Source organism: Caenorhabditis remanei, chromosome II, assembly GCF_010183535.1.
Source record: "Caenorhabditis remanei strain PX506 chromosome II, whole genome shotgun sequence".
Classification (NCBI taxonomy): Eukaryota; Metazoa; Nematoda; class Chromadorea; order Rhabditida; family Rhabditidae; genus Caenorhabditis; species Caenorhabditis remanei.
Window position 1 is genome coordinate 16,613,390 of NC_071329.1, and position 24,630 is coordinate 16,638,019.

Sequence of the window (24,630 nt, forward strand, 5' to 3'; positions counted from 1 at the left end):
TTTCCTGAATTAAGATCTTTCTTTCGATAGATCATTGGACGATGACTTTGGTCGTTTTTGGCGCCTTCGACTTGCGTCATGTCTGATTTGTGACGTCTGTACCTTGTTGCAAAGTATGTACTGTCACTAGGATGACTACATTGATAAGCGATGTATTTCGAGCATCGCTGTGTTCTCTTATCAGGGACTGCATGTTTATGTCATCCCATGGACTTTTGCCCTTCCAGAGTGTTCTTTCCGGGTGGATATCAACTAGAGAAACCGACGGATTTAACCGACTTTGAACCGGAACCTTACAGGCTACTCAGTTGGTTCCAAAAGAGGTCTCTACCCAATATCACGCGTCCAATCTGCCGTTATCGTCTCCTGTGTTACATTTCTGAAAACCAACTCAGCAGTTTTCTTGTTCCGGTATTTTCAGAGAACATTTTATTTAAATGCACTCGGCAGATTAAGCAGTCTTTTTCTTATGTTTATATAGTAGGAAAAACGGAGGCCTCCACGTTAACATGAATTTTTCAAGTAGTGAAATTTATATTGCAATTTGCCAGCTCTAACATGGTGTATTCTCAACCATTGTTAGACGTGGTCTTATTTTGACATTGCTTGGCACTCTTTGATTCTTGCGATTCGAGTTTCACAGGAACAGTATATTCCTGTGCGAGGTGAACCTCCATATTATAATATCACTGTATGTTAGGTACAGGAATACTATAAGGGTCTGTGTAGCGGTATAATATAGAATCTTCAAGCTCATGTCACGTCTATTCAATAACCAGTTTATTATAGAAAAGTGAAATAATAATATAAAATAATAACTTCTTGACCATGAGAGTGAAAACCGACCCCGAATTCCTGATAAGAGACTCTTTTATAGGCTCGCTTATCAGGGAATTCGAGGTGCAAGAACTGGTACCTTGACATATCGACAAAGTTATTTCTTCCTCAAATCGTCCCATTTTAGTGCTGAGTGGAGTGATTTTTGAGCTGTCCACTAAAAATGGCTCTAAGGAGTGTCCGTACAAAAGTGTTGTCAACTATGAAACTCTACCTTTGTTCTGTATGATTCGTTAATCCAAAAGGGAGAGAGATAAGAGAATTTGTTGTCTTTGGGAAACTGAAAATAAAGCTTCGATCTCTAATTTCATCATTCAAATTGATCAAAAAGCAGTCTGAAACCTGGTTTATAAGTTTTCAAGGATGCGTTTTCGATAGCTATGGGCCGATTTTCAAGAGATTATAACTGCTTAGAAATGTACCCCTATAGGAGGAAGAAAATTTTTAAATAGAGAATTTTAAATCAAGATCAAGTTAGAAGCGCCAATATTCACAAAAGTTGAAGCCGAATTCAATTCTTCTCATGACTTTCTAAGAGTGAATGAATCCACTTACTGTGAAAAGTGGAGGTCCTTGAATCAAATTGTTTGCAGCTGCATCGTTTTGGCTCACAATTTCACGTTGTCTCATGGTCTGAAACTGGTACTTTTAGTGGAATACGACAATATCAATCTCACTCGTTTTCTTGTCATCTGCTGTCTCTTCCGTTCCTTTTCACGCTGCATCTAGTATGGAGACGTCTAAAATTGATGATGTAATCAGTAATTAAAAAAATTAACAAATTCTCACTTTTTTTGACTTTTCCTGCATCGAAGACACCGTTGATCCGTTTGCATTGATCGACACGTTCCCAGATGATGTTATCTTGTATAATACACCGGTGAAGTTATTCGCACCGGCGTATTTCTCTTTTCCATCCTCTGCCAGTTTTGCTTCATTCGAATCGGAAGATTTTGAGTGTCTGTTTCCCATTGTTCTCCTTGTTTCTAAAAAAATGGAGATGTCGGTTGGATGAAGTTTTTACTGCTAATTTCTAGGCTGGCTCTCTTTTTAACCAAAGAAGTCAATGTCTACTTTTGACCGTATTCCGTTTTGTATTCAAAATGCTTATCTTGCTATAATTTAACCGTCGTCGCCAAAAAGTTCAGAAATAACGTTCATAGTTCTTTCGTCGTGTTACGTATTATCTGCATGTGAGTTTTTCTATACATTTTCAGAGTAGCGTGTCGTCTCACGAGAATCTTTTTTCTACTCAACCGAGATATAATCAGACTTGTCACGAGCACGGGGCAAAAGTTTTGAAATTTCGAATTTTTTGAAAAAGTACAGTTCTCGACAAAAAATTTAAAATGCAATCATGAGTATGTATGATAAATTAAGCACTTTTACTCTACATTTTCGGTAAATTCTTTAAAAAAACCATTTTATAATGAGTACCCAATTTTGAATCGTGGCCGAACGGTCCGGCCTGGCCTGGCCCGATTTTTGACAAGTCTGGATATAATTATTAGCACGACATGCGTATTACAATCGCGCTCTACCGAAATCGATGAAAATTGTGTGCGAAATTGAGAGACTCAGAGAAAAAGAGAAATTTCTCAAGGTAATTTCGGTGGAGCGCAGTTGTAAGAAATGTGCTAGCTGCTGTTGAAAAGTGTTAGTTGAAAATGATAAACTTTGAGATGTCTCTCTGAACAATTTTTTCTCTGCGAATCATTTCAAGAGATGTCTGGGGGTGTACTCATGAACCTTCAATTTTTGGACCCCGGGTACGTACCAGATTAGTGTAGGATTACTGTAGCTACCGTAACCAATGAAACTGAAAATACGGGGCCCATACTTTGGTAGTGACACTTCTGCCATTTTCAGACAATACTCTAAAAAATTTGAGCCAGTTTGGCCGGAACATCCAGAATCAGAAGTTTCCAGAATGTTCCAGAAACATCTAGAAACTTCTAAAAGCTTCTTGAAAGTTTAAAAATTGAGAACCGTCCATAAAATTCCAGACTTTCCCAGAGAGCCTTCCAGAATTCGGAAGTTTATAGATTTTTTCAGAATTTTCTAGAATCTTGCAAAAACAAGGTTTTAATTTCTCAAGTACTTCAAAATGTTGGCTCCTGTATCCCGTACTTTTTTCTTGAAACAATTTTTCCACTACTATACCTCCTTGAGAGGTACTGTAGCTACAGTTACCAAAAAAATCGGAAAACACCTCAAACTGAAAGCATATACTCAAATTTCAAAAAAAAAGTTTTCCATAGCTGAGGGGGATTTAAGTCTTGAATTTTGATGAAAACTTCCAGGAGCTTCCAAACCTTTTATTTATTTATTTATTTTTTTCACGACAAAATGGCTAAAAAAATTCACAGAAGACTTGAACATGTCCCTCACGAGACACTTTCTAGAACTTTCCAGATACTTTCAGCAATCATTTTGAATTTTAACGGGAATTCAAATGTTGGATTCTGACGAGAATTCAAATATTACGAAAACTTCCAAAAACTCCTTGATAAATTTTTGAATTTTGAGGAGGAATACAAAACTTTGAACATGGGAAGGAATTCGAAAAATTGAAATTCGACGGGAACTCAAAATTTTGGATTTCATCATCTCAAAACCTAATTTTGATTCAAAACAATCTTTCCAGCAGTTCCTATTTACAAAATTCAAGTCAACAAAATCCAGCAAATTTCCTGCTGGTTAACAACTAGACAGAGCATCTAGATCAGTTCTACATAACTTTAAGGTTGCGTTTTATATGATAGCACTATAAACATATAACTACCGTATCCCTATTCTGAAAGTGGAGAGAGTCGACTAGAGAAAGCGAAGGAAAAGTACTGTAAAGATATTCTGCTAAATATGAAGAGGGTCATGGGATGAAGAGATTGGAAATCGAGCGAAGATTGGAAGATGGGCAAGAAAAAGATTTCAAGACTCTGAGAGTGACATGGCTACATCTTATTTTTCCCCGTTTTTCACCGATTTCTCTCATTTTCTTACCTGAGTGACAGAACAGAAGAGGACGACAAGGAGCTGGTAAAGACAAGTCGTTGGTGGATGAAGGTTGACACAGGGCAGCGAGGGAGACGACGGTTGGCAAGAGTGTGGGAAGACTGAATGTTACCTGAAAAAAGCTGTAAATGTATTGAAATGAGTCAGAAACAAGTCATAACCGTAACGAGGTAATATCAAGCTTGAAAAGTTATGCTAATTAGCACTTGAAAAACTGAGAAAAAGAATCAGAAAAAAAGTTGAAAACTATTTTTTTAAACTAAAAGAAAAAAGTGATTTTCAATTGAAATTTCGAAAGGCATTTTGCCAACTCATGCCACTTGGATGACGTGGAAAAGATGCGAAAACAAAACCGCCCTTTAGTTCACGTGAACGTGGAAAATATTATTTTTTCATCTCAAAAATTTTGCAAATTTCATGTTTTTTGCCATGTGAAATTTATTTTTTATCCGTTTTTCTCTTTTTTTTCCGGTAACCGAAGTATTTTTTAATCCCTTTTTCAACCGATTTCTACTGGACTATAAGATATTTAAAATTCTAGATTGAGAGGTCTGCAACCAATAAAATTAAAGATATTATTCTGCAATCAATATTGCAAGCAATACCGCATAATTGCAAGTCATTATGATGACTGGCGGAGTCACAAAATTAAATTTTACCAAGAAAACAACAATCGAATGTGGTAATAATCAACAAAGTAACAGAAAAGAAACATGCGAAAAAAACAGTTATAAATTATTGAACGTAGTCCAATTTTTCATCTTCTTCATCGTCTAACTCCTCATCGTCAAAGTCGTAGTCCTCGACATCTGAATCCTCCTCGTCAGAATCATCATCGAAATAATCCGTGTCATCGTCATCGTAATCGTCATCAGTCTCATCATAGTGGGATAAATCATAGCTCGTGTAGTAGTCATCCTCCTTTTCGATAATTGTCTGCTCCGCCGGAATCACATGACAAGACAACGATTGAGCGTGTTTCTTACACGGTAGAAGTCGGATGAGAATATGTTTCGATTCGTTGTCCGTACGGATACGAATGTAGTTGTCTTCTGATTTTCTGGAATCAAAAAATATGTCGAGAAGTCGTTTATTTTCGAACTAACACAACACGATCGCCAAAAAGCGTGAAAAAGTCGAGGAAGACTGTGGGATACAAAGTATGGCAAAAGTGTTTTTGTCCGATTTGAACGTCGTGCTTAATCCATCTCTGTAATTATAATATATTTAGCAATCGATTAAAGAAAACGATACCATAATAAAATCGAACACGAGAACTGTATTGAACTGTCTCAGAATCAGAAGACGTTTGACATTGATGACCTGAAAAATTATTAATTTCTAAATTTCCCAAACAAAAGTATATTTCACCGTTGGCGACTTCAGAAATGCTTCCGTATCCGTATAACCGGTTACATCATTTCGACACAACACTTCAATCGATTCCAGCATTTCTTTATTGACTTTATTTAGGAAAAACTCTGTCAATTTCTCACCGGTCGAATGGAAAGTAAGGCGCTTTACGCGGATTGTATCGATTTGACTATTTTTCAGTTCTTCCACCCATTTATCAATTTTTTCTCTTGGTAAGAAGACATAAAGGTGTTCGATAAGTCCATGTTTTAGAATATAGACGAGAAGTTTGCTTCCACATGAGCTTGTTTGTTTGTTATGAGCACATTTATCGGTTTCATGGATAAAATAATCTGTGTCATCCTCCACTTCAATTCCACCATTACACATATAGACATTATCCATTGGATAGAGGCGAGAATCGACGAGAGATCTTTCGGCACGGGCGGTACGTCGGAGGTTTAATCTGAAAGTTTTTTTTTATTTCGGAAGAAAAATTGATCAGTTGGATACCTGGTCTCAAAATCCATTCGACTAATACATTCCATCTTGATTTCCGGCGGAAATTCGTTCCATTTCTCCATGATTTTGAAATCAACTGATTCAGTTTTCACTGCCATTTTCTCCAATTTTTCGATTATTTTCTCCATCATTTCTACTTGAAGACTCTGTTTCTTCTTCATTTCTTCCATCTCTTCTGTCAATTTTTTGAAACTTTCTTGGTTTTCCTCTCGAATCGATCGGAGCTCTTCAAGAATCGCCGCGCTGTTTTCCGTCATCTTCTGGAAATTTAAGGAATAAATATTACATTTTGAAGCATGCGGTTAAAAGATTTAAGATAAATATAAATTAAAAGAAGAAGAAAAAGAAATATTTTTAAAAGAGACCGTACAAATCGGGAAGAAGCGAAACGGGAAGAAACGAATCGGGAGAAACGAAAAAGAACAGTTTTCCGCAAGTTTTCCTGTCTTTTGCCATAGAAATGGCTGCGCACAATGTTCTAAATCGATTTTTAGTTCCGTAGCTTTATTTTTGACACAAATTTTAGCGCATAACCGATTTCGTTTCTTCCCGATTTGTACGGTCTCTTTTAAAAAATGGAACGAAGAGTACGGTAGACAACTCCGCAAACACGTTGCGGACCTACAGTACCATATCTGTCTTCTCATATAATTGTTTTCTCGATGACGTCATTATTTTTGTTAGTTTTTGGATTATTATTAGTTGAATTGAACGGAAAACTGTCAAAAATCTGTCAAAATAATCAAAAATTAATTAGAAATCGGAAAATAAATCAGTCGCTGTGAAGACTAGCTCTAAAAATCAGTGTGTTTGAAGATTTTATGAACTGCAATTTGTTTTCCACAAGAAATTGTTATTAATTTTCTCTGAATGTTTCATCGCGATATTTTAGTTTCGGCACAGTTCTTACAACCGCGCTCTACCGAAATTCTCTTGAGAAATGTCTCTTTTTATCCGAGTCTCTCAATATCGCGTTTCACTCAATCGAAATTTCAAGTTTCAGACAAAATGCCGGTTCTCGAAGAAAAGGAATTCGTGATGAGACACTGTTTCAGTAGGTGGTATACTGACGAGTTTGGACCGAAGGAGATTCGTTATAATATTCCTTGGTAAACAAATACAAATTTATTTTTTTTAACTCAAATTTCAGGAGTATTATACTGCAAGAGACATTGCCTAGAGGCCTACCTGTTCTGTTGGAAAGAAGATTCTGGATGGTCGATCGACGCCGATTATGAAGTAAAATTCGTGGGAAAAAGAAAGAGTTTCGGAGTGAAAGGAACTGTTCGATTCGATGGATATGAATCATTTGCGAATCAAATGCTCCCATTCGAGAAGGCGAATTCTCATGTGGTAAATGACAAATTGAAAGTCGAATGGCGTATCAAAATTAACAAAATGACTGGATTCGATGAGGAGGATTCCTCTGGAAATAAGGAGAATGATGATATCGTTCTGAAAGTGAAAGAAGAGAAGTTCGAAGTAGATAAGAAGGTAAGACAGTAAAATTCGCTCTATTCCGAATCCATCAATTGTCAGTTTCTTGCCGAAAACTCTACTTATTTCAACAATCTATTCTTCAAAAGTTCCGACGAATCTGGAAAAACTGAAATCGAACTCGAAGACGTCGATCCACAAGAATTCAAAAAGTTTCTCAAAGTTCTCCGTGAAGAGGAGCCTATCGATGGTACGGGAAACAAGGAAACACAATTTTAATTGAATTCAAGTCTTTTTATTTTCAGATGAAACTGTTGAAGAAATTCTGAAGTTGGCAGACAAGTACGACTCTAAAAATGCTTTGAAAAGATGCGAGGAATTCCTTATCGATAAATCCGCGAAGCCGCTGAAAATGAAATTCAATGCAGCGATCCAATACAAGCTGAATAAACTCAAGGTAGATCTGTACAAAATACCAGGAAATAATCTCAGTTTTTGCAGAAAAAATGCATGTCAAACATGGAATCGAAAGAAGATATTCAAGAGATCGCTGAACAAGACGCTCGTCATTTCAATGCTTCGGTTTGGAAGGAGCTGCTTCAGATGGCTCTTTCTTTGGATTAATCTTGTTTTTGTTACTGTTTTTGTTGATCAAAATACACGTTTTATCAATGAAAATAAGTATAACCGAGTTTGTTTTGAAATGATATCGTGCCGCTGTTAAAACTTCAGTGTTTATATATTTTTTTTTGAAATTATTTTACAGTGAAAATATTGAAGTCCTTTTGTTTTTAAAATTTTTTTCTGTAAATTTCGCAAAAAGTTAATTTCCAGTTTGAAAAATTGAGCAAAAAGAATTTTCTCGTGAGATGACACGCTGCTCTAAAAACATAGAAACTCACGTGTAGATAATACGTATAATACGTTGAGAAAATTACTTTCATCATTTCTGAATAAAACAGCTGACGTGTGCAGTTCCAATCGATAAAAAGTGATAAAGGTAAGGTAACCACTTTGAATACAAAACGGAAAACGGTCAAAAGTAAACATTGACTTCTTTGGTTAAAAAGATTGCCAGTCTAGAAATTAGCAGTAAAAACTTCATCCAACCGACATCCGATTTTTTTAGAAACAAGGAACAACATGGGATCAAAAAGTTCAAAAAGTTCGAATGAGACGAAATCGATTGAGGAAAAGAAAGAGAAAGAAGCTGACAATATAAAACACTTTATTGGCGTGCTTTATCAGGTATCAGCAGGAGGAAACGTATGTATTCATGCAAATGGATCATCGGTTTCTTCGGTTCAAGAACCATGGAGTGATAAAAGAGTGAGTGTTAGTTATCAAAGAATCATCTTGTTTAGAACTTTTTTGTAATAAAAAAACATTAGAAATTAGTGGGCTCAAAGACGTAGAGCACAAAATCAGGGGCCTAGGAGTATTTTTGTCTTGATTTTACTTCCATTAAATCTTTTGAAAAGTAACAGAAATCTTGAAAAAAGTAACGGATTCAGAAGCATGGTACCCAGGGATGTGCCTTTGGAGGCGCTTTGAGCGCTGAAAGATTTCAAAGTGGGCGAAAATGCGACGAGAGAGAGTGTGTAAAATCGAGAGAGTGTGTCTGCGTCTCTCCATTTCGCACACTCTTTCTCGTCGCATTTTCAAATTTCGGCTGAAAATGCGAGGCGCTCAACGCCACCCGGGCACATACCCGATGGTACCGGTCAAAAGGTCAGCAGAACAGGTAAAAATGATATTTTATTGAGTAGCCACAACCATTCGTGGAGTTGAATCGTTGGAGAGTGCTGACTTTGTCCATGATTTGCGGCGAATCTGAAAATTCAGGCGGAGAAGTATAGAGTATTTTTTCAACTAACCGCATTAAAACTGAGCAATCGCTGAACGAGAGCACTTGAAGACGCATTCCTGGAAACAGATACATTATTTGAGAGTGTATTGAGAGAAGAAGGAGACAAAACGATTCAATAACAGTGTAAAGAAAATTATACAGATGTTTCAAAAAGAAAGACATTCTGCTAAGCAACGCTAAAACGAAGAATGCCAATTTTCAAGTAGTATTTTTTTGCTAAGCAGCGTTAAATAATAACTATGTCGCACAGGATTCCACTTCCTGCCAAATTTTCAGATAATTTTTCGATGATGATTGATTTGCATTGGAAAAATTGATAAGATTTAAAAAATCTATATAATTTGGCTAAATTTTAGAGAAAATTGAGGAAAATAGAAAGAAAAACGGGCAGAAGTGAGTCATCACAAGCTTTGCACTTTAGCGCTGCTTAACAGCGCTAAAATCCTACGACACTCCGAAATTACGCAAGCGCGTGTTGTTTACCGTAAATCGACACCATTTATTTAGCGCTGCTAACCAGCGCTAAACTGAAGGTGGCCACCTTCAAAATGTGTTTAAAAATATCGGCGCCGATATCTTAAATCTTCTAACCGCATGCTTCAGAATGTAATATTTATTCCTTAAATTTCCAGAAGATGACTGAAAACAGCGCGGCGATTCTTGAAGAGCTCCGATCGATTCGAGAGGAAAACCAAGAAAGTTTCAAAAAATTGACAGATGAGATAGAAGTAATGAAGAAGAAACAGAATCTTCAAGTAGAAATGATGGAGAAAATTATCGGAAAATTGGAGAAAATTGAAGCGGAAAATACAGAAACCGGGAGAAAAATCGTGAAAACGGAACCAGTTGATTTCAAAATCATGGAGCAATGGAACGAATTTCCGCCGGAAATCAAGATGGAATGTATTAGTCGAATGGATTTTGAGACGAGGTATCCAAATCATAAATTTTCCTTGTCAAATTAAAATAAAACTTTCAGATTAAACCTCCGACGTACCGCCCGTGCCGAAAGATCTCTCGTTGATTCTCGCCTCTATCCAATGGATACTGTCTATATGTGTAATGATGGAATTGAAGTGGAAAGTGAAACGAATTATTTTCTCCATGAAACCGACAAATGTGCTCATAACAAACAAACAAGTTCATGTGGAAGCAAACTTCTCGGCTATATTCTAAAACATGGACTTATCGAACGCCTTTATGTTTTCTTGCCGAAGGAAAAAGTTAATAAATGGGTGACTGAGCTGAAAAATAGCCAAATCGATACAATCCGTGTAAAGCATCTCATTTTCCAATCGACCAGTAAGCAATTGACAGAGTATTTCCTAAATAATGTCAATAAAGAAATGCTGGAATCGATTCAAGTGTTGTGTCGGAATGATGCAATCGGTGTGTTGGAGACAGGAGCATTTCTGAAATCGCCAACGGTAAAATATACTTTTGTTTGGAACAATTTATGAAACAATTAATTTTCAGGTCATCAATGTCAGGCGTCTTCTGATTTTGAGACAGTTCAACACTGTTCTCGTGTTTGATTTTATCAAAGTATCGTTTAAATATTTAAAATTTATCGATCGTTTCATTTATTACAGAGATGGATTAAGCACGACGTCCAAATCGGACAAAAACTCTTTTGCCACACTTTGTATCCCACAACCTTCCGCAACTTTTTCACGAATTTTGGGGATCGTCTTGTGTTAGTTCGAATATAAACTACTTCTCAAAATATAATTTTTCCAGAAAATCAGAAGACAACTACATTCGTATTCGTACGGACAACGAATCGAAACATATTCTCATCCGACTTCTTCCGTGTAAGAAACACGCTCAATCGCTGTCTTGTCATGTGATTCCGGCGGAGCAGGAGACTATCGAAAAGGAGGATGACTACTACACGAGCTATGATTTATCCCATTATGATGAGACTGATAACGATGACGATGACTTTGATTTGTTTGACGAGTTGGGCTTTTTTGACGATGATTCTGACGAGGAGGATTCAGATGTTGAGGATTACGACTTTGACGATGGGGAGTTAGACGATGAAGAAGATGAAGAAGTGGACTACGTTCAATAATTCATAACTGCTTATTCTTGTTTTTTTTCGCATGTTTTATATATTTTTTTGTTTCATTTCTGTTACTTTTACAAAGCAACTGTCCAACTCGAATTTTTGAAAAATGGGGGTGACCAGGTGTCCAACATTTTGAAAACAATTTTATTCGAAAAATGTGTTTTGGTAAGAATGCATTGGACAATCCTTATTGACTCTTGAAGAGCTCCGATCGATTCGGGAGGAAAACCAAGAAAGTTTCAAAAAATTGACAGATGAGATAGAAGAAATGAAGAAGAAACAGAGTCTTCAAGTATTTTCCAAAAGCTTTTTCGTTAAGGCTCCCCCCTCCTCTCGAGAGCTGCTTCGTCCCGAAGCGTCAACCAATTTGAAATTTTAGAAGTGGTTGGAAACTTGCGGTTGAAACAGTACAAAAGAGCCTAAAACAGTGAAACAAACTATAAACAAACATTAAATACACAAAAATCACTACCTTGTGGAAATATGGGGATTCTTGAATTGATATGAAGGTTGACATCTGAGTTTCGGAAAAAAACGTCTTACATCTGACTAGGGAATGCTACGGTGTCAAGTGGAGATGAATGCTATCTTGTAGAGAATTGTACACTGATTTCAACACTATAATATATTATTTTCAAATATAGTTTATGAGTAAAGTTATTCATGTTTTTGTGAAAACTTATTGAAAAAGTAAACATTGTCAGGGCACGGACTCTACAGCGAGCCATCTCGATTCAAAAGAAAAAGCGGGAAAACGCCTGTTTTCAGCGGAGCGCGTTTGCGTTTTCAGCATTTTTCAGCCGCTATTTTTAATTTTCTCATCGTTTTAACAATGAATTATGTATTTTAATGGAACTTTTTTCACTTTTTATGATAAAATAATGATTTTATAGAACATTTATCTCTATTGTTCTTCTTTCCACTATGAATTTAAGAAAATTCGTCGACATACGGACCAGAAAATTAAAATTTTACAGAAAAAAGTGCGTTTGACTGGAACAGCGAGAAATGGCGACCATTGCGATGTGTAAAGAGACATTTAAAGGTAAGATATAATAACAAACAAACGATTTTTCGCTAAATTAACTGTTTTTTTCATTTTTATTTTGTGAAAAATTCATTTTTCTAGATAACTCCGCATTCTTCTGCCCTACTCGAACTTGCCAATGACACCAGATGAACAAATTTTGATGGACTTCATATTTTTTCCGACAGGTCCATTTTTCCTTTATGTCTCTTTCCGTTTGTTCAAAAGTCGTAGTTGAGGATGAACATTTTCCAGGAACAATTCGCTCTCCGGAACAAGTCTGAAAGGATCACTTCTCCCGTGAACCAACATTTCTCGGCGCTCCGACATCTACATTTCTTTCTTTTTTTCCCATTTTTCATAATAAAATTGATACTTCTTCATTTTTTTTTACAATTTGCGAGAAAATGTACATTTGGATAACACCAACTTCGTAATCGAGCACAATACTGCGAAATTAAACAAATTTTGCAAGCGAATATCACTTTTCGCTCTATAAATGAACGACTTAAGTCGCGACTTGCGTCTTTTCATTCCAAATCATATCGAAAATCACATTATTTTTGCGATTTTCAATTCGAAACGTTTTTCTTATGATTATACTGCTAAAATTTTGACTAAAATTTTTCTTTCCCATCGCTAAACGGTATTTTAATAGTAAAAAATCTTGGTCTGGAAAATAATTAAATTTGAATTTTAGTGCTTCGCGCCAAAAAAGCCGCTGTGCCGCTGAGCGCGATTGCGTCGCCGTTTTTTCGAGATGGCTCGCTGTAGAGTCCGTGTCAGGGGTCTCAAAGTTAACTTTATGAACAGTTTTGAAAATATTCAGTATGGTTTCCAGAGCCAAATTTGAGAAAAGGGTGGGATGGTATAAATTCTCTAAAATCTGACTATTCAAAATCAAAAATAAATATCACATTTCTTTACTTTATTGGCTTTTTGTGCAGAAAGAAAAAATCTGAAAAAAACCTGCGTGAACTTTGAAAAAATAAATAACGTCAAGGCCTACTCTACTTTTCCGAATTCTTCTATTCTCTTCCAGAATATCCACGTCGTCTCAATCAGTTCTCAGTTTTTCTTCCATCAAAAGCGCCCATCTTTTTCAAAGGGCCCGTCAGCGCCCGTCATCAGGAGAATCCATTAAAAAGGTGAGAATATACAAAGCGATCGTAATCAAAAATTTTCCGAAAGCGCGATATTTTGACCTGAGATTTCAAAATGAGAACATTCGAACTGTTTCGTTTTGGAGGCCTTAAAAAGTAGTTAATTTTACATGAAAGAGGCAGAGTTGGTTAGTGAAATTCCTAAAAGTTCATTACAAAAATGCAAAAAACGCTTTGACTTGGCCGGGAACCGAACCGAAACCCTTCTCCATGCACAGGTGAATCGCGACTCATGAATAATCATACGCTTACAAGTAATTGGGAAATCACTCACATGTCGCGAAAATGGAAGACTTGTAATACGCATGATCGCGAAACTATCCGGGTCGATGAATAATTGACGAAGTATTGGACTATCGCGATAAGTCTGATAAAATATTGGTTAATCGCGAAAATGTGGGCGAGTGTTTTTTTTATTTTTTCTTAATTTCTTTATTGAGAGAATAGGCTTGGTTTTGCAAAACGACCATTAAAGTTGCGGTCCGAATTTGACTTTTTGAACTTTTTTTTTTCATAATTTTCTTTTCGCTTTTATTGAATCGTTTTGAATCCTCCTTTTCTCACTACTCTCAAATAATGTGTCTGTTTCCAGGAATACCGCTTGTCATGCGTCTTCAAATGCTCTCGTTCAGTGATCACTGAGTTTTAATGCGGTTAGTTGTAAAAAAAACTCTAAATACTTCTCCGCCTACATTTTCAGATTCGCCGCAAATCATGGACAAAATCGACAGAAAGGAGAGAAGCGGATCGTCAGTTCACTGGGAATTAACCGATTTTAATGTCTATAAGTATGTGTAATGATGGAATTGAAGTGGAAAGTGAAACGAATTATTTTCTTCATGAAACTGACAAATGTGCTCATAACAAACGTACAAGCTCCTGTGGAAGCAAACTTCTCTCCTATATTCTAAAAACTGGAATCATCGAACGCCCTTCCAATCGACCAGTAAGCAATTGACCGAGTTTTTCCTTAATAATGTCAATAAGGAAACGGGGTGGAGAATTTCTGGAGTCGCCAACGGTAAAATATACTTTTTTTGGAACAATTTATGAAACAATTAATTTTCAGGTCATCAATGTCAGACGTCTTCTGATTTTGAGACAGTTCAACACTGTTCTCGGGTTGGATTTGATCAAAGTATCGTTTAAATATTTAAAATTTATCGATCGTTTCATTTATTACAGAGATGGATTAAGCACGACGTTCAAATCGGACAGAAGCTTTTTTGCCACACTTTGTTTCCCACAACCTTCCGAAACTTTTTCACGCTTTTTGGGGATCGTGTTGTGTTAGTTCGAATATAAACGACTCCTCGACATATTTTTTGATTCCAGAAAATCAGAAGACAACTACATTCGTATCCGTACTGACAACGAATCGAAACACATTCACAGGGGTGCGAGGCGTAAGGTCCGCAACGAAAAGTTTTGAATTTACAGTCCGAGTCGCCATGCGTGTGCGTCGCGTTTTTCATTGAAAAATACGACAAACACACGCTAAACTTGAACTTGGCACTCAGCCAAGTCCTTTTTTGGCACGGTGCCAACCGCTGTGAGACGGAGCGCGTTCACGTGACCTTGCGTTTTGCACCCCTGTGCACATTCTCATTCGAACTCTTCCGTGTAAGAAACACGCTCAATCGCTCTCTTGTCATGTGATTCCGTCGGAGCAGACAATAATCGAAAAGGAGGATGACTACTACACGAGCTACGATTTATTGCATTATGATGAGACTGATGACGATTACGATGACTTTGATTTTTTTGACGAGTTGGGCTTTTTTGATGATAATTTTGACGAGGAGGATTCAAATGTCGAGGACTACGGCTTTAACGATGACGAGTTAGACGATGAAGAAGATGAAGAATTGCATTACGTTCAATAATTCATAACTGCTTTTTCTTTTTTTTTTCGCATGTTTCTTTTCTGTTACTTTGTTGATTATTACCACATTCGATTGTTGTTTTCTCGGTAAAATTTAACTTTTTTCGAATTTTATAGGTTGCAGACCCTATATATCTTGCAATTAATTAGTGTTCCTTAATACTGATTTCTATTAGAATCGAAAACAATGATCGATGAAGTGATTGAGTACACGAGTTGCTTAGTGCCAGTTGTAAACGATATTCTGGATGTTAGCGAGACGAATGGAGTGATGTGGTAAGTGGCTAAATACCGGCTCATAATCTTGTCAATAATAAATAGTCTTTGCATATTTCGTATGGAAAATCAAAAAATTAATGTTTTTTTTTAAACAGTGCACCGGCAATATGCTTCAATCATTTGTCAGCGCGTGTAGTGTAATTTTGAGAGTTTTCGGCAGTCAAATAAACATGATTTACTAGAAAAACCTTTACATAAGAAAAAAGAAAATGAATTCAATACGAGATGTTATTACTTAATTTGCACCGTGGTCATCGTTACTTCCATCGTGATCCTCCTCGTCAACAGTGAGATATCTTCTCCAATTTTGAACGTTAATTTTTGTCAAGTATCTGATTTCTGGACAATTGATGTCTTGGAGAAGAAGCCACGTGTGAGTTGGAACCTTGGGCGAGCCAATTCTCACCACGTGGTAACAACGCATCTGAAATATCAATTTTATTGAAACCCCTTTTTTCTTTGAAAGAGACTCACTTTTGGCCACCCTTCTGATGCGAACTCCACGGGGTAAGGTTGTCCTGTCAGGTGATTTCGATAAGAGAAGACAGCTGATTCTCCTGAAGTTGTGTGCAAATGAACCGAGTCCGGAGTCAGTCGCTCGTTTCTATGGGATTTGCATACTTCCATCTGCCGGCCAGCTTCTTCTTTCGAATTCTGATCGGTTTTATTGATCCATCTTTCCGGAAATGAGCATTGATTTCTGATTCCTTGGTCCGAGTCTGGAGTACTCGAGTCAGATCCGTCTGTAAAATTTCATCTGATCCATAGTTGTCAAGGCCCGGTAGAAAATTTTCAAGGCCCGGCTTCAAAAAATGATCCTTTTTTTTCAAATTTTTTTTCGAAATTTTTTCAATTTTTCATCGGAAATGTGACCATTTTTGATAGTCGAAAATTTGACTTTTTCGCGAAAAACTTCAAAAAATTTGAAAAAATTTGAAAATTTGACTTTCGCGCCAATTTGCCCGGGCCTTCGGGCCGGGCCTTGACAACTATGAACTGATCGACAAAGTGATTTCTTACTCAAATCGTCACTTTTTAGTGCAAAATAGAGTGATTTTTGAGCTATTCCCTTAAATGACCATAACTCTCTAGGGAGTGTCGGTACAAAAACTTTGTCAACTACAAAACTGAAGTTCTACTTTTGATCTGTATGGTTTGTACATAATTTATTTTGTGGGACAATCAGTAATACCGTAGCACCCTCTAAAAGTTGATCATTTTCAACTGAAAAAGGCCAAATTGGATATCTTACTGCACGGTACTGTATCTCAATGACGTCTTCAACTGGAGATATTCTCGAAAGTCCACCTTTTTTGTCAAAAATTCGTAGAAAAGTCAGATTTCGAGATCTCAAAGCTTTTGGTTTTTTGGGATAAAATAGCAAATCATAGTAGACTAGTAGGGAAATTCAAGTTCAAAAGTGAAATTCAATGTTCAAAATTTAAGTTCAATATTATTGAGAAGTGGTCGAAAACGCTGGTGCCAAAAAGACTATTCTAAAAAAGATTTGAGACTTCATTGAGTTTATGGGTGTTGTCCAACATTCTAATAACTTTTTAGAAAGGATTCAAACAAAAAAGTTGTCAACTAATAAAGTGAAGCTCAAAATTTTGGATTTCATCATCTCAAAACCTAATTTCGATTCAAAACAATCTTTCCAGCAGTTCCTATTTACAAAATTCAAGTCAACAAAATCCAGCAAATTTCCTGCTGGTTAACAACTAGACAGATCATCTAGATGAGTTCTACATAACTTTAAGGTTGCGTTTTATATTATAGCACTATAAACATATAACTACCGTATCCCTATTCTGAAAGTGGAGAGACTAGAAAAGGCGATGGAAAAGTACTGTAAAGATATTCTGCTAAATATGAAGAGGGTCATGGGATGAAGAGATTGGAAATCGAGCGAAGATTGGGAGATGGGCAAGAAAAAGATTTCAAGACTCTGAGAGTGACATGGCAACATCTTATTTTTCCCCGTTTTTCACCGATTTCTCTCATTTTCTTACCTGGGTGAAAATCAGAGATGAAGAGGACGACAAGTAGATGGTGGATGACGGTAGAGACAGGGCAGCGAGGGAGACGACGGTTGGGAAGAGTGTGGGAAGAATGAAAGTGACCTGAAAAAAGCTGTAAATGTATTGAAATGAGTCAGAAACAAGTCATAACCGTAACGAGGTAATATCAAGCTTGAAAAGTTATGCTAATTAGCACTTAAAAAATTGAGAAAAAGAATCAGAAAAAAAGTTGAAAACTATCTTTTAAAACTAAAAGAAAAAAGTGATTTTCAATTGAAATTTCGAAAGGTATTTTGCCAACTCATGCCACGTGGATGAGGTGGAAAAGATGAGAAAACAAAACCGCCCTTGAGTTCACGTGAACGTGGAAAATATGTTTTTCTTCTCAAAAATTTTGCAAATTTCACGTTTTCTGCCACGTGAAATTTATTTTTTATCCGTTTTTTTCTTTTTTTCCGGTAACCAAAGTATTTTTTAATCCCTTTTTCGACCGCTTTCTACTGGACAAGAAGATATTTAAAATTCTGGATTAAGAGGTCTGCAACCAATAAAATTGAAGATATTATTCTGCAATCAATATTGCAAGCAATACCGCACAATTGCAAGTCATTATGATGACTGGAGGAGTCACAAAATTAAATTTTACCAAGAAAACAACAACCGAATGTGGTAATAATCAACAAAGTAACAGAAAAGAAACATGCGAAAAAAAAACAAGAAAAAGCAGTTCTGAATTATTGAACGTAGTCCATTTCTTCATCTTCTTCATCGTCTAAATCCTCATCGTCAAAGTCGTAGTCCTCGCCGTCTGAATCCTCCTCATCAGAATCATCGTCAAGAAAGCCCAACTCGTCAAATAAATCAAAGTCATCGTCATCGTCATCAGTCTCATCATAATGCAATAAATCGTAGCTCGTGTAGTAGTCATCCTCCTTTTCGATAATTGTCTGCTCCGACGGAATCACATGACAAGAGAGCGATTGAGCGTGTTTCTTACACGACAGTTTATTGCAATTCAGATAGAGAGCGAGATTTTCGTTACGCCGAGAAGCGGCCAAATTCCTAATTAAGAAACTATATCAATTGAAATTGTTTTTCTAAAACCAACCATGGGACGTCGAAATGTTCCTCGACTTTACTCAGATATTTTACACCTTCCGTAAAATTCGAAACGCTCTCGAAGACGTGCGTCAGTATAAATTCGCCGTTACGAGTAGAAGTCATCTGAAATCTAAGTATTCTTTCACAACGAAACTTTTCACAAAGATAATGACGAATTGGTATAGAAACCGTCCAGTAGTGGGCGCGAGTAAAGCTCAGCTTCACTCCAAAATCCACGGGGGAGGAGAAATGTCTGCGTCTCTCGCTGTCGGCAATGGTGGGGCGCGCTCTCTCGCACTCCCTTCCCCCGCGCTGTGGCCGCTGCCGCCACGGGGGAGTCACTAATTTCACTCCGCACGGTCCTCGGAGAGACGGAGTGATGCGCCAGTGGCGTTAGCGCGCTATGTTTAGCAGAAGCGGAATTTCGGAGTGTCGTACTAATGGAAAATCGGGTTTACGGTTCGAGTGGCAACTTTCCTCCATAACATCCGTTTGATTTCGTGATTATTGAAATAAATATTGAAGGAAAAGGACAACACAGCCTCCTTCGAGTGAAAAAAGTCGGAAAAAGTATCTGAGCGAGGAGAGAAGTCAAGAGGAAGACAAAGAAAAAGTTTAGGGTGATGGTACAAGCTCAGAAATAGAGAAAATGTTTTGAAACTTTGCGTTTGAATAGATCAATCCTTGTACTTTAATTTTGTAGTTGGTCGTTTTTTGATGCGGGTCTCCCCTGGACAGTTGTACTACATCGAACGTGTCTGAGTCTCTATAAGCTACAGTAACCCAGGGAGGGGTCCTACAAAAAAGTGACCAACTAAGAAAACGATATGCTAGGTTTGAACATTCTACAGACAATCTTTCATGTCTATAGGTCCATTTTTGAGCTCACGGCAAGTTGCAGAAGTGAGAAACGACTATTTCTCTATACATTATTGCTGATCGACAACTTACCGTGAGCTCAAACATGGGCCGGTAAACCATGAAATTTTGTGAGTACAATGTTGAAACCTAACATATCATTTTCTTAGTTGGTCACTTTTTTGTAGGACCCCTCCCTGGTTAAAAGCTATCAGATTTCCAGATGAGAATATCGATGGAATTCTAAAATTGGTTGACATGTATGATGCCCCGACAGCGTTCAAAAGATGTGAAGAATATCTGATCGAGAAGTCTCAAAAGTCATTGCAGACGAAATTGCTGATGTCGATTCGCAATAAGATGAGAAAGTTACAGGTTTTATTCATGTTCTTTTGCAAAATAATTTCAAACATTTTCAGAATTTCTGTCTCGTTAACATCAAAACGAAGGAGGATATTCGATCAGTGTTGCCAGGAAGTCTCAACGAATTGGGTGAATCGGTCTCGTCTTATCTTCTTCATTTACTCGCTTCACTTGAATCACACCCACCCCGCCCACTAAAGCGAAAGAGCAGCTAGTGACGCGTCGTTCTGTCTTTATTTATAATGAATCGTGTCTTTTGTTTTATTGTTTCCCTTTTTGAAAGTGTAGCTAACATAAAAGTGAAATTATCAGAACAAAAAAGACTTGTCGTTATAAAACATACGCAGTTCTATTTCAGAAGCTGTTTTAAAATTTTTAAAAATAGAAGACAAAAATGGGAAATATTGAAGAACGTCGGTGACCTACTTAAAACCATACTTGTCACGGGCCGGGCCGGGCCCGCTAAAAAAATCTTCCGGCCCGGCCCGGCCCGGGCTGGCCCGTTCGGCCCGTCAAAATATTGAAAAAAAAATTTTCGTCGTTTTCCCATTGTTTTTTCGTTTACTACTTTATGGCAAACATATTATTGATTAGAAATTATAAAAAGACAACAAGTGCAAAATGAGATTGTCAGAATAAGTTATTTTGTCACTATAAACTTTGAGCCTCTCAAAGTCTCTGTGATGATCAGCCGATGATCAGAATCAGGATCAAGAACTTGCTGGAGGCTTCTGAAAGTAGTCTAATCGAATCCCCCGACCTTGATTTAGTATAGACCGAAGAAAAAATTTAATTTCCAAGACTTTCAATTCTATTTTTCAAAAATAATTTTTTGGTTCCGGGCCCTGCGGGCCGGCCCGGGCCCTGAAATTTTCAGCGGGCCCGGCCCGTGATTTGACAAGTATGCTTAAAACTGAACAATTATCTAGAAGAAAACGTAGCTACTGATATATTTGAACACATTACTATCAGTTACACATCAAATAATCATTCGAGTAGATCCAGGGATTTTTGAAGAAGAGCTTTCATTGTCGATGGATCCAGATCACTGATATCGGATGGGAGAACTGATCGAATCTCGTCAACAGACACGATATTGCCGAAGCAGTGTTTCTGAAATATTTATTAAAAGAATTCAGAAAACTTTCGAATGAATTCCTTCAACTTCTCCAATTTGTATTTGATTGCTAATTGCAATTTCTTCTTCTTTTCCTTCCCAGATTCATCGATTAGAAATTCCTCACATTTCTTCGTGACAGCATGTGTATCGTACTTCTCAGCCATGTAGAGGATGACTTCCACTGTCTTTTCTATAAGAAATTATGATACTTTAAAGATGATGAAGTGCATTGGCTACCATTAATAGCTGGTTCTCCGTACAAAACTTCCAAAAAGACCTGGAAATCTTCTGGTTCGATATCACTGAGTTCTACTTTTCCGTTCGGAGATATCTCTGATAGAAACGACTTGAAGTAGACGGATTGGGCAACGAGATGCTAAAAAGAAAGTTTAGAAAAGCAGTGAAAATTGAGAAAAAGTAACTCACCAACTTAAATACATAGAATTTCGTCTCTTTGACTACAATCACAACATCCGAAAATGCTTTATTTCTTTCATCGAAATTTCTCAATGTTTTTCCATATAATCCAGTTGTATCGGTGATTTTGACCAGAATTTCGACTTGCAGTTTTCCATCAACAATGTAATCCTTTTCCAAGCTTCCCCAATCGATAAATTTCTGCCATCCATGAGCACTGAGCTTGGTGTTGCCATTTTTATTACCAAAATCGTGGGAACTTGTTCGACTCTTTTTCGTTCCTTCATTTGAAACAAAGCTGTATTCCTTACTTGTCTGAGCCGACCACTTATCCCCTCCTTCTAACGATTTTGAACAATGCAGGCAAAAATTCATTAAATTTCCATTACGATAGATATACATTTTCCTGAAATCGTAAATGACTTTCGTTATTTTCCAAAATCATACCACGGAATATTGAAATGTTCCTCTTCTTCGCTGTAAACTGGGCTCGCTCCGATTTCTGAAACATTTTCGAAAACGTGTTTGAGAACGAATTCCTTTCCAATGACTCTTGCTGATGTATCCTGAATTTTCAATGTTTATAATTCAAATTAGAACAAAATACACTCACATTATTCACTGAAGTATCTGGAAGTAACGATGAATCAACTGAATCTGGAACACTCATCGATTTCTTCATTGACTGTATCGCTAATGAATGTTGTTTCTTCGATTCTTCCAAATCTGATTTTATCGATCGAATCTCTTTCAACACTTGCTCAGATTGATGTTTCAGTTCACTATTCTGATTTTTCAGTTCACTATTCTGATCTCTCATAGTTTTAAAATTCTCTTCAATGAACTTGTCTTGTTCGTTCTGCCGATTTGTTAGTTCTGCATTCTGAGCTTTCATCGTCTTCAGAAGTTCTTCATTGAACTTATTTTGTTCATTCTCACGATTTATCATCGATTCACACAAATCCTTGAGCATTTTATTTCCAGAGAGACTTGTCGCATCGAATGAAGATTGCTGAATTTATAAAATATCAGGTGAAAAAACTATCTCGAGCTGGCTTACCTTGGAAAATATCGATTGAATCTCATTGGTTTCAGATTGAAGCTTTTGGAATTTCGACATCAAATTATTGGGATTATTGGCGTCGTCAGTGGTGTCAGACATCTAAAATTTTTTAATTAAGGAGAAATCATGATTAATAAAGTTTTGATTCAATGAAAACTTTCAAAGTATATTCTTGCATTTAGATAAAAACAATCAATGAGATATACAAGAGGTTCAGTAATTAATCTAAATAAGCGGTTTATTTGGCACTCAGCCCTCTTAAAGTAACGGAAAAAGTGTACAAGTTATTACAAAAATGCAGATAAGAGAATGATAAAATGACAAGTGAAGATTATTAATTTGACAGAAATGGTTACAGAATTAACGTAACTATTCAAGAAGAGCTAGAGATTTCTGGAATAGTGATGCCATTGTCGACGGTTCCATATCACTAATTTCTGATGATATCACAGAGCGGCGGTGTTGATATTGTCGAAGCAGTGTTTCTGGAATTTCTTATTTTAGATATTCTGGAGAGAAACATTTATAAATACCTTCAATTTCTCCAACTTGTACTTGATAGCTAATTGCAATTTCTTCTTCTTTTTCTTCCTAGATTCATCGATAAGAAATTCTTCGCACTTCTTTGTAACAGCATGTGTATCGTACTTCTCCGGCATGTATAGAACAACTTCCACTGTCTTTTCTGAAAGAAATTCTTATATTTCAAAGATGATAACTGGAGTTGACTACCATTGATAGCTGGTTCTCCGTACAAAGCTTCCAGGTAGACTTGAAAATCTTCGGGATCGATATCACTGAGTTCTACCTCTGCGTTCGGAGATATCTCTGATAGAAGCGACTTGAAGTATGCAGATTGGGCAATGAGAAGCTGAAAAACATTATCAGAAAAACTCCGGAGAAGTCACTTACCAACTTGAATACATAGAATTTCGTCTCTTTGACTACAATCACAACATCCGAAAATGATTTATTTCTTTCATCGAAATTTCTCAATGGTTTCCCATATAATCCAGTTGTTTTAGTAATTTTGACACGAAGTTCCACTTGCAGTTTCCCACCCTTTCCATATTCATCTTCCATGATTTTCCAGTCAAATTCAGTATCATTGAAGTCATCTTTATCACTAAAATATTTGGACTTTTTTCGAATCTTTCTCGTTCCTTGATTCGAAACAAAGCTGAATTCGATTTCTGTGTGCGCCGACCACTCATCCTCTTCTAACGATTTTGAACAGTGAAAGAAAAATAAAGCCGTGAAATTTCTGAAGCGACCGACATACATTCTCCTGAAATCAACATTGGTTTTCGTACTTTTCCAGAATCATACCACGGAATATTGAAATGTTCTTCTTTTTCACTGTGAATTTGGTTTGATCCGTTTTCTGGAGCATTTTCGAAAACATGTTTGAACACAAATTCCTTTCCAGTGACACTTGCTGAGGTATTCTGAACTATTAAATGTTTATAATTCGAACTATTATGAATTCATTTTTATCTGTGCATGAGAAGTCCGCGCCGCACTCACGCGGCGGCCACGCCCACCCCGATTTTAACGCTGCGTTCAATTTTTGAACACTGCCGCAAGAAATGGGCGTGGCCGCCGCGTGAGTGCGGCGCGGACTTCTCATGCACAGATAAAAATGAATTCATAATAGAAAGAAATAAACTCACATTTTTCACTGAAGTATCTGGAAATAACGATGAATCAACTGAATCCGGAACACTCATCAATTTCTTCATTGACTGCATTTCTAATGAATGTTGTTTCTTCGATTCTTCCAAATCTGATTTTATCGATCGAATCTCTTTCAGCACTTGCTCCGATTGATTTTTCAGTTCTGTATTCTGATCTTTCAAGTCTTTATTCGTCTTCAGAAGTTCTTCATTAAACTTATTTTGTTCCTTCTGCTGATTTCTCATCGATTCACAAATATCTTTAAGCATTTTATTTCCAGAGAGACTTGTCGCATCGAATGAAGATTGCTGAACTTTTGAAATATGAGATACTAAAACTATTTCAAGAGGGCCCACCTTGGAAAAGATCGATTGAATTTCATTGGTTTCAGATTGAAGCTTTTGGAATTTCAACATCAAATTATTGTTGGCGTCGTCAGCGGTGTCAGACATCTGAAAACAAGTTTTTAGGGAATGATAATCAATAGTTCTAATTCAATGAAAACGTTCAAATATATGTTTGCATGTAGATAAAAACAATCAATGTGA

The 24,630-nt window shown here is 36.8% G+C and overlaps 8 protein-coding genes across 8 annotated transcripts; 3 read left to right on the forward strand and 5 right to left on the reverse strand.

Annotated features, from left to right (window-relative positions):
* Positions 1-1,368: 1,368 nt before the first annotated feature.
* Positions 1,369-1,809, reverse strand: GCK72_007435 (uncharacterized protein; the record flags this gene model as incomplete). The annotated part of the gene is made up of 2 exons (XM_053726196.1): positions 1,369-1,470; positions 1,627-1,809. 2 exons carry the CDS (start codon positions 1,807-1,809, stop codon positions 1,369-1,371), a joined length of 285 nt encoding a protein of 94 aa, XP_053590390.1.
* Positions 1,810-4,587: 2,778 nt separating this feature from the next.
* GCK72_007436 (uncharacterized protein) lies at positions 4,588-6,399 on the reverse strand (the record flags this gene model as incomplete). The annotated part of the gene is made up of 6 exons (XM_053726197.1): positions 4,588-4,912; positions 4,959-5,062; positions 5,107-5,175; positions 5,224-5,671; positions 5,719-5,987; positions 6,358-6,399. The coding sequence occupies 6 exons, from the start codon at positions 6,397-6,399 to the stop codon at positions 4,588-4,590; spliced, it is 1,257 nt and encodes a 418-aa protein (XP_053590391.1).
* Positions 6,400-6,735: 336 nt separating this feature from the next.
* GCK72_007437 (uncharacterized protein) lies at positions 6,736-7,788 on the forward strand (the record flags this gene model as incomplete). Its single annotated transcript, XM_053726198.1, has 5 exons — positions 6,736-6,781; positions 6,878-7,221; positions 7,267-7,414; positions 7,470-7,621; positions 7,666-7,788. 5 exons carry the CDS (start codon positions 6,736-6,738, stop codon positions 7,786-7,788), a joined length of 813 nt encoding a protein of 270 aa, XP_053590392.1.
* A 6,300-nt stretch (positions 7,789-14,088) lies between these two features.
* GCK72_007438 (uncharacterized protein) lies at positions 14,089-15,184 on the forward strand (the record flags this gene model as incomplete). The annotated part of the gene is made up of 5 exons (XM_053726199.1): positions 14,089-14,244; positions 14,368-14,436; positions 14,484-14,587; positions 14,634-14,709; positions 14,927-15,184. 5 exons carry the CDS (start codon positions 14,089-14,091, stop codon positions 15,182-15,184), a joined length of 663 nt encoding a protein of 220 aa, XP_053590393.1.
* A 513-nt stretch (positions 15,185-15,697) lies between these two features.
* GCK72_007439 (uncharacterized protein) lies at positions 15,698-16,089 on the reverse strand (the record flags this gene model as incomplete). Its single annotated transcript, XM_053726200.1, has 2 exons — positions 15,698-15,886; positions 15,937-16,089. 2 exons carry the CDS (start codon positions 16,087-16,089, stop codon positions 15,698-15,700), a joined length of 342 nt encoding a protein of 113 aa, XP_053590394.1.
* Positions 16,090-19,700: 3,611 nt separating this feature from the next.
* GCK72_007440 (uncharacterized protein) lies at positions 19,701-20,020 on the forward strand (the record flags this gene model as incomplete). The annotated part of the gene is made up of 2 exons (XM_053726201.1): positions 19,701-19,817; positions 19,862-20,020. The coding sequence occupies 2 exons, from the start codon at positions 19,701-19,703 to the stop codon at positions 20,018-20,020; spliced, it is 276 nt and encodes a 91-aa protein (XP_053590395.1).
* Positions 20,021-20,930: 910 nt separating this feature from the next.
* On the reverse strand, positions 20,931-22,504 carry GCK72_007441 (uncharacterized protein; the record flags this gene model as incomplete). The annotated part of the gene is made up of 6 exons (XM_053726202.1): positions 20,931-21,115; positions 21,163-21,301; positions 21,352-21,640; positions 21,790-21,908; positions 21,956-22,354; positions 22,403-22,504. The coding sequence occupies 6 exons, from the start codon at positions 22,502-22,504 to the stop codon at positions 20,931-20,933; spliced, it is 1,233 nt and encodes a 410-aa protein (XP_053590396.1).
* A 347-nt stretch (positions 22,505-22,851) lies between these two features.
* On the reverse strand, positions 22,852-24,534 carry GCK72_007442 (uncharacterized protein; the record flags this gene model as incomplete). Its single annotated transcript, XM_053726203.1, has 7 exons — positions 22,852-22,890; positions 22,939-23,090; positions 23,138-23,276; positions 23,354-23,523; positions 23,688-23,853; positions 24,079-24,390; positions 24,439-24,534. The coding sequence occupies 7 exons, from the start codon at positions 24,532-24,534 to the stop codon at positions 22,852-22,854; spliced, it is 1,074 nt and encodes a 357-aa protein (XP_053590397.1).
* Positions 24,535-24,630: the final 96 nt, after the last annotated feature.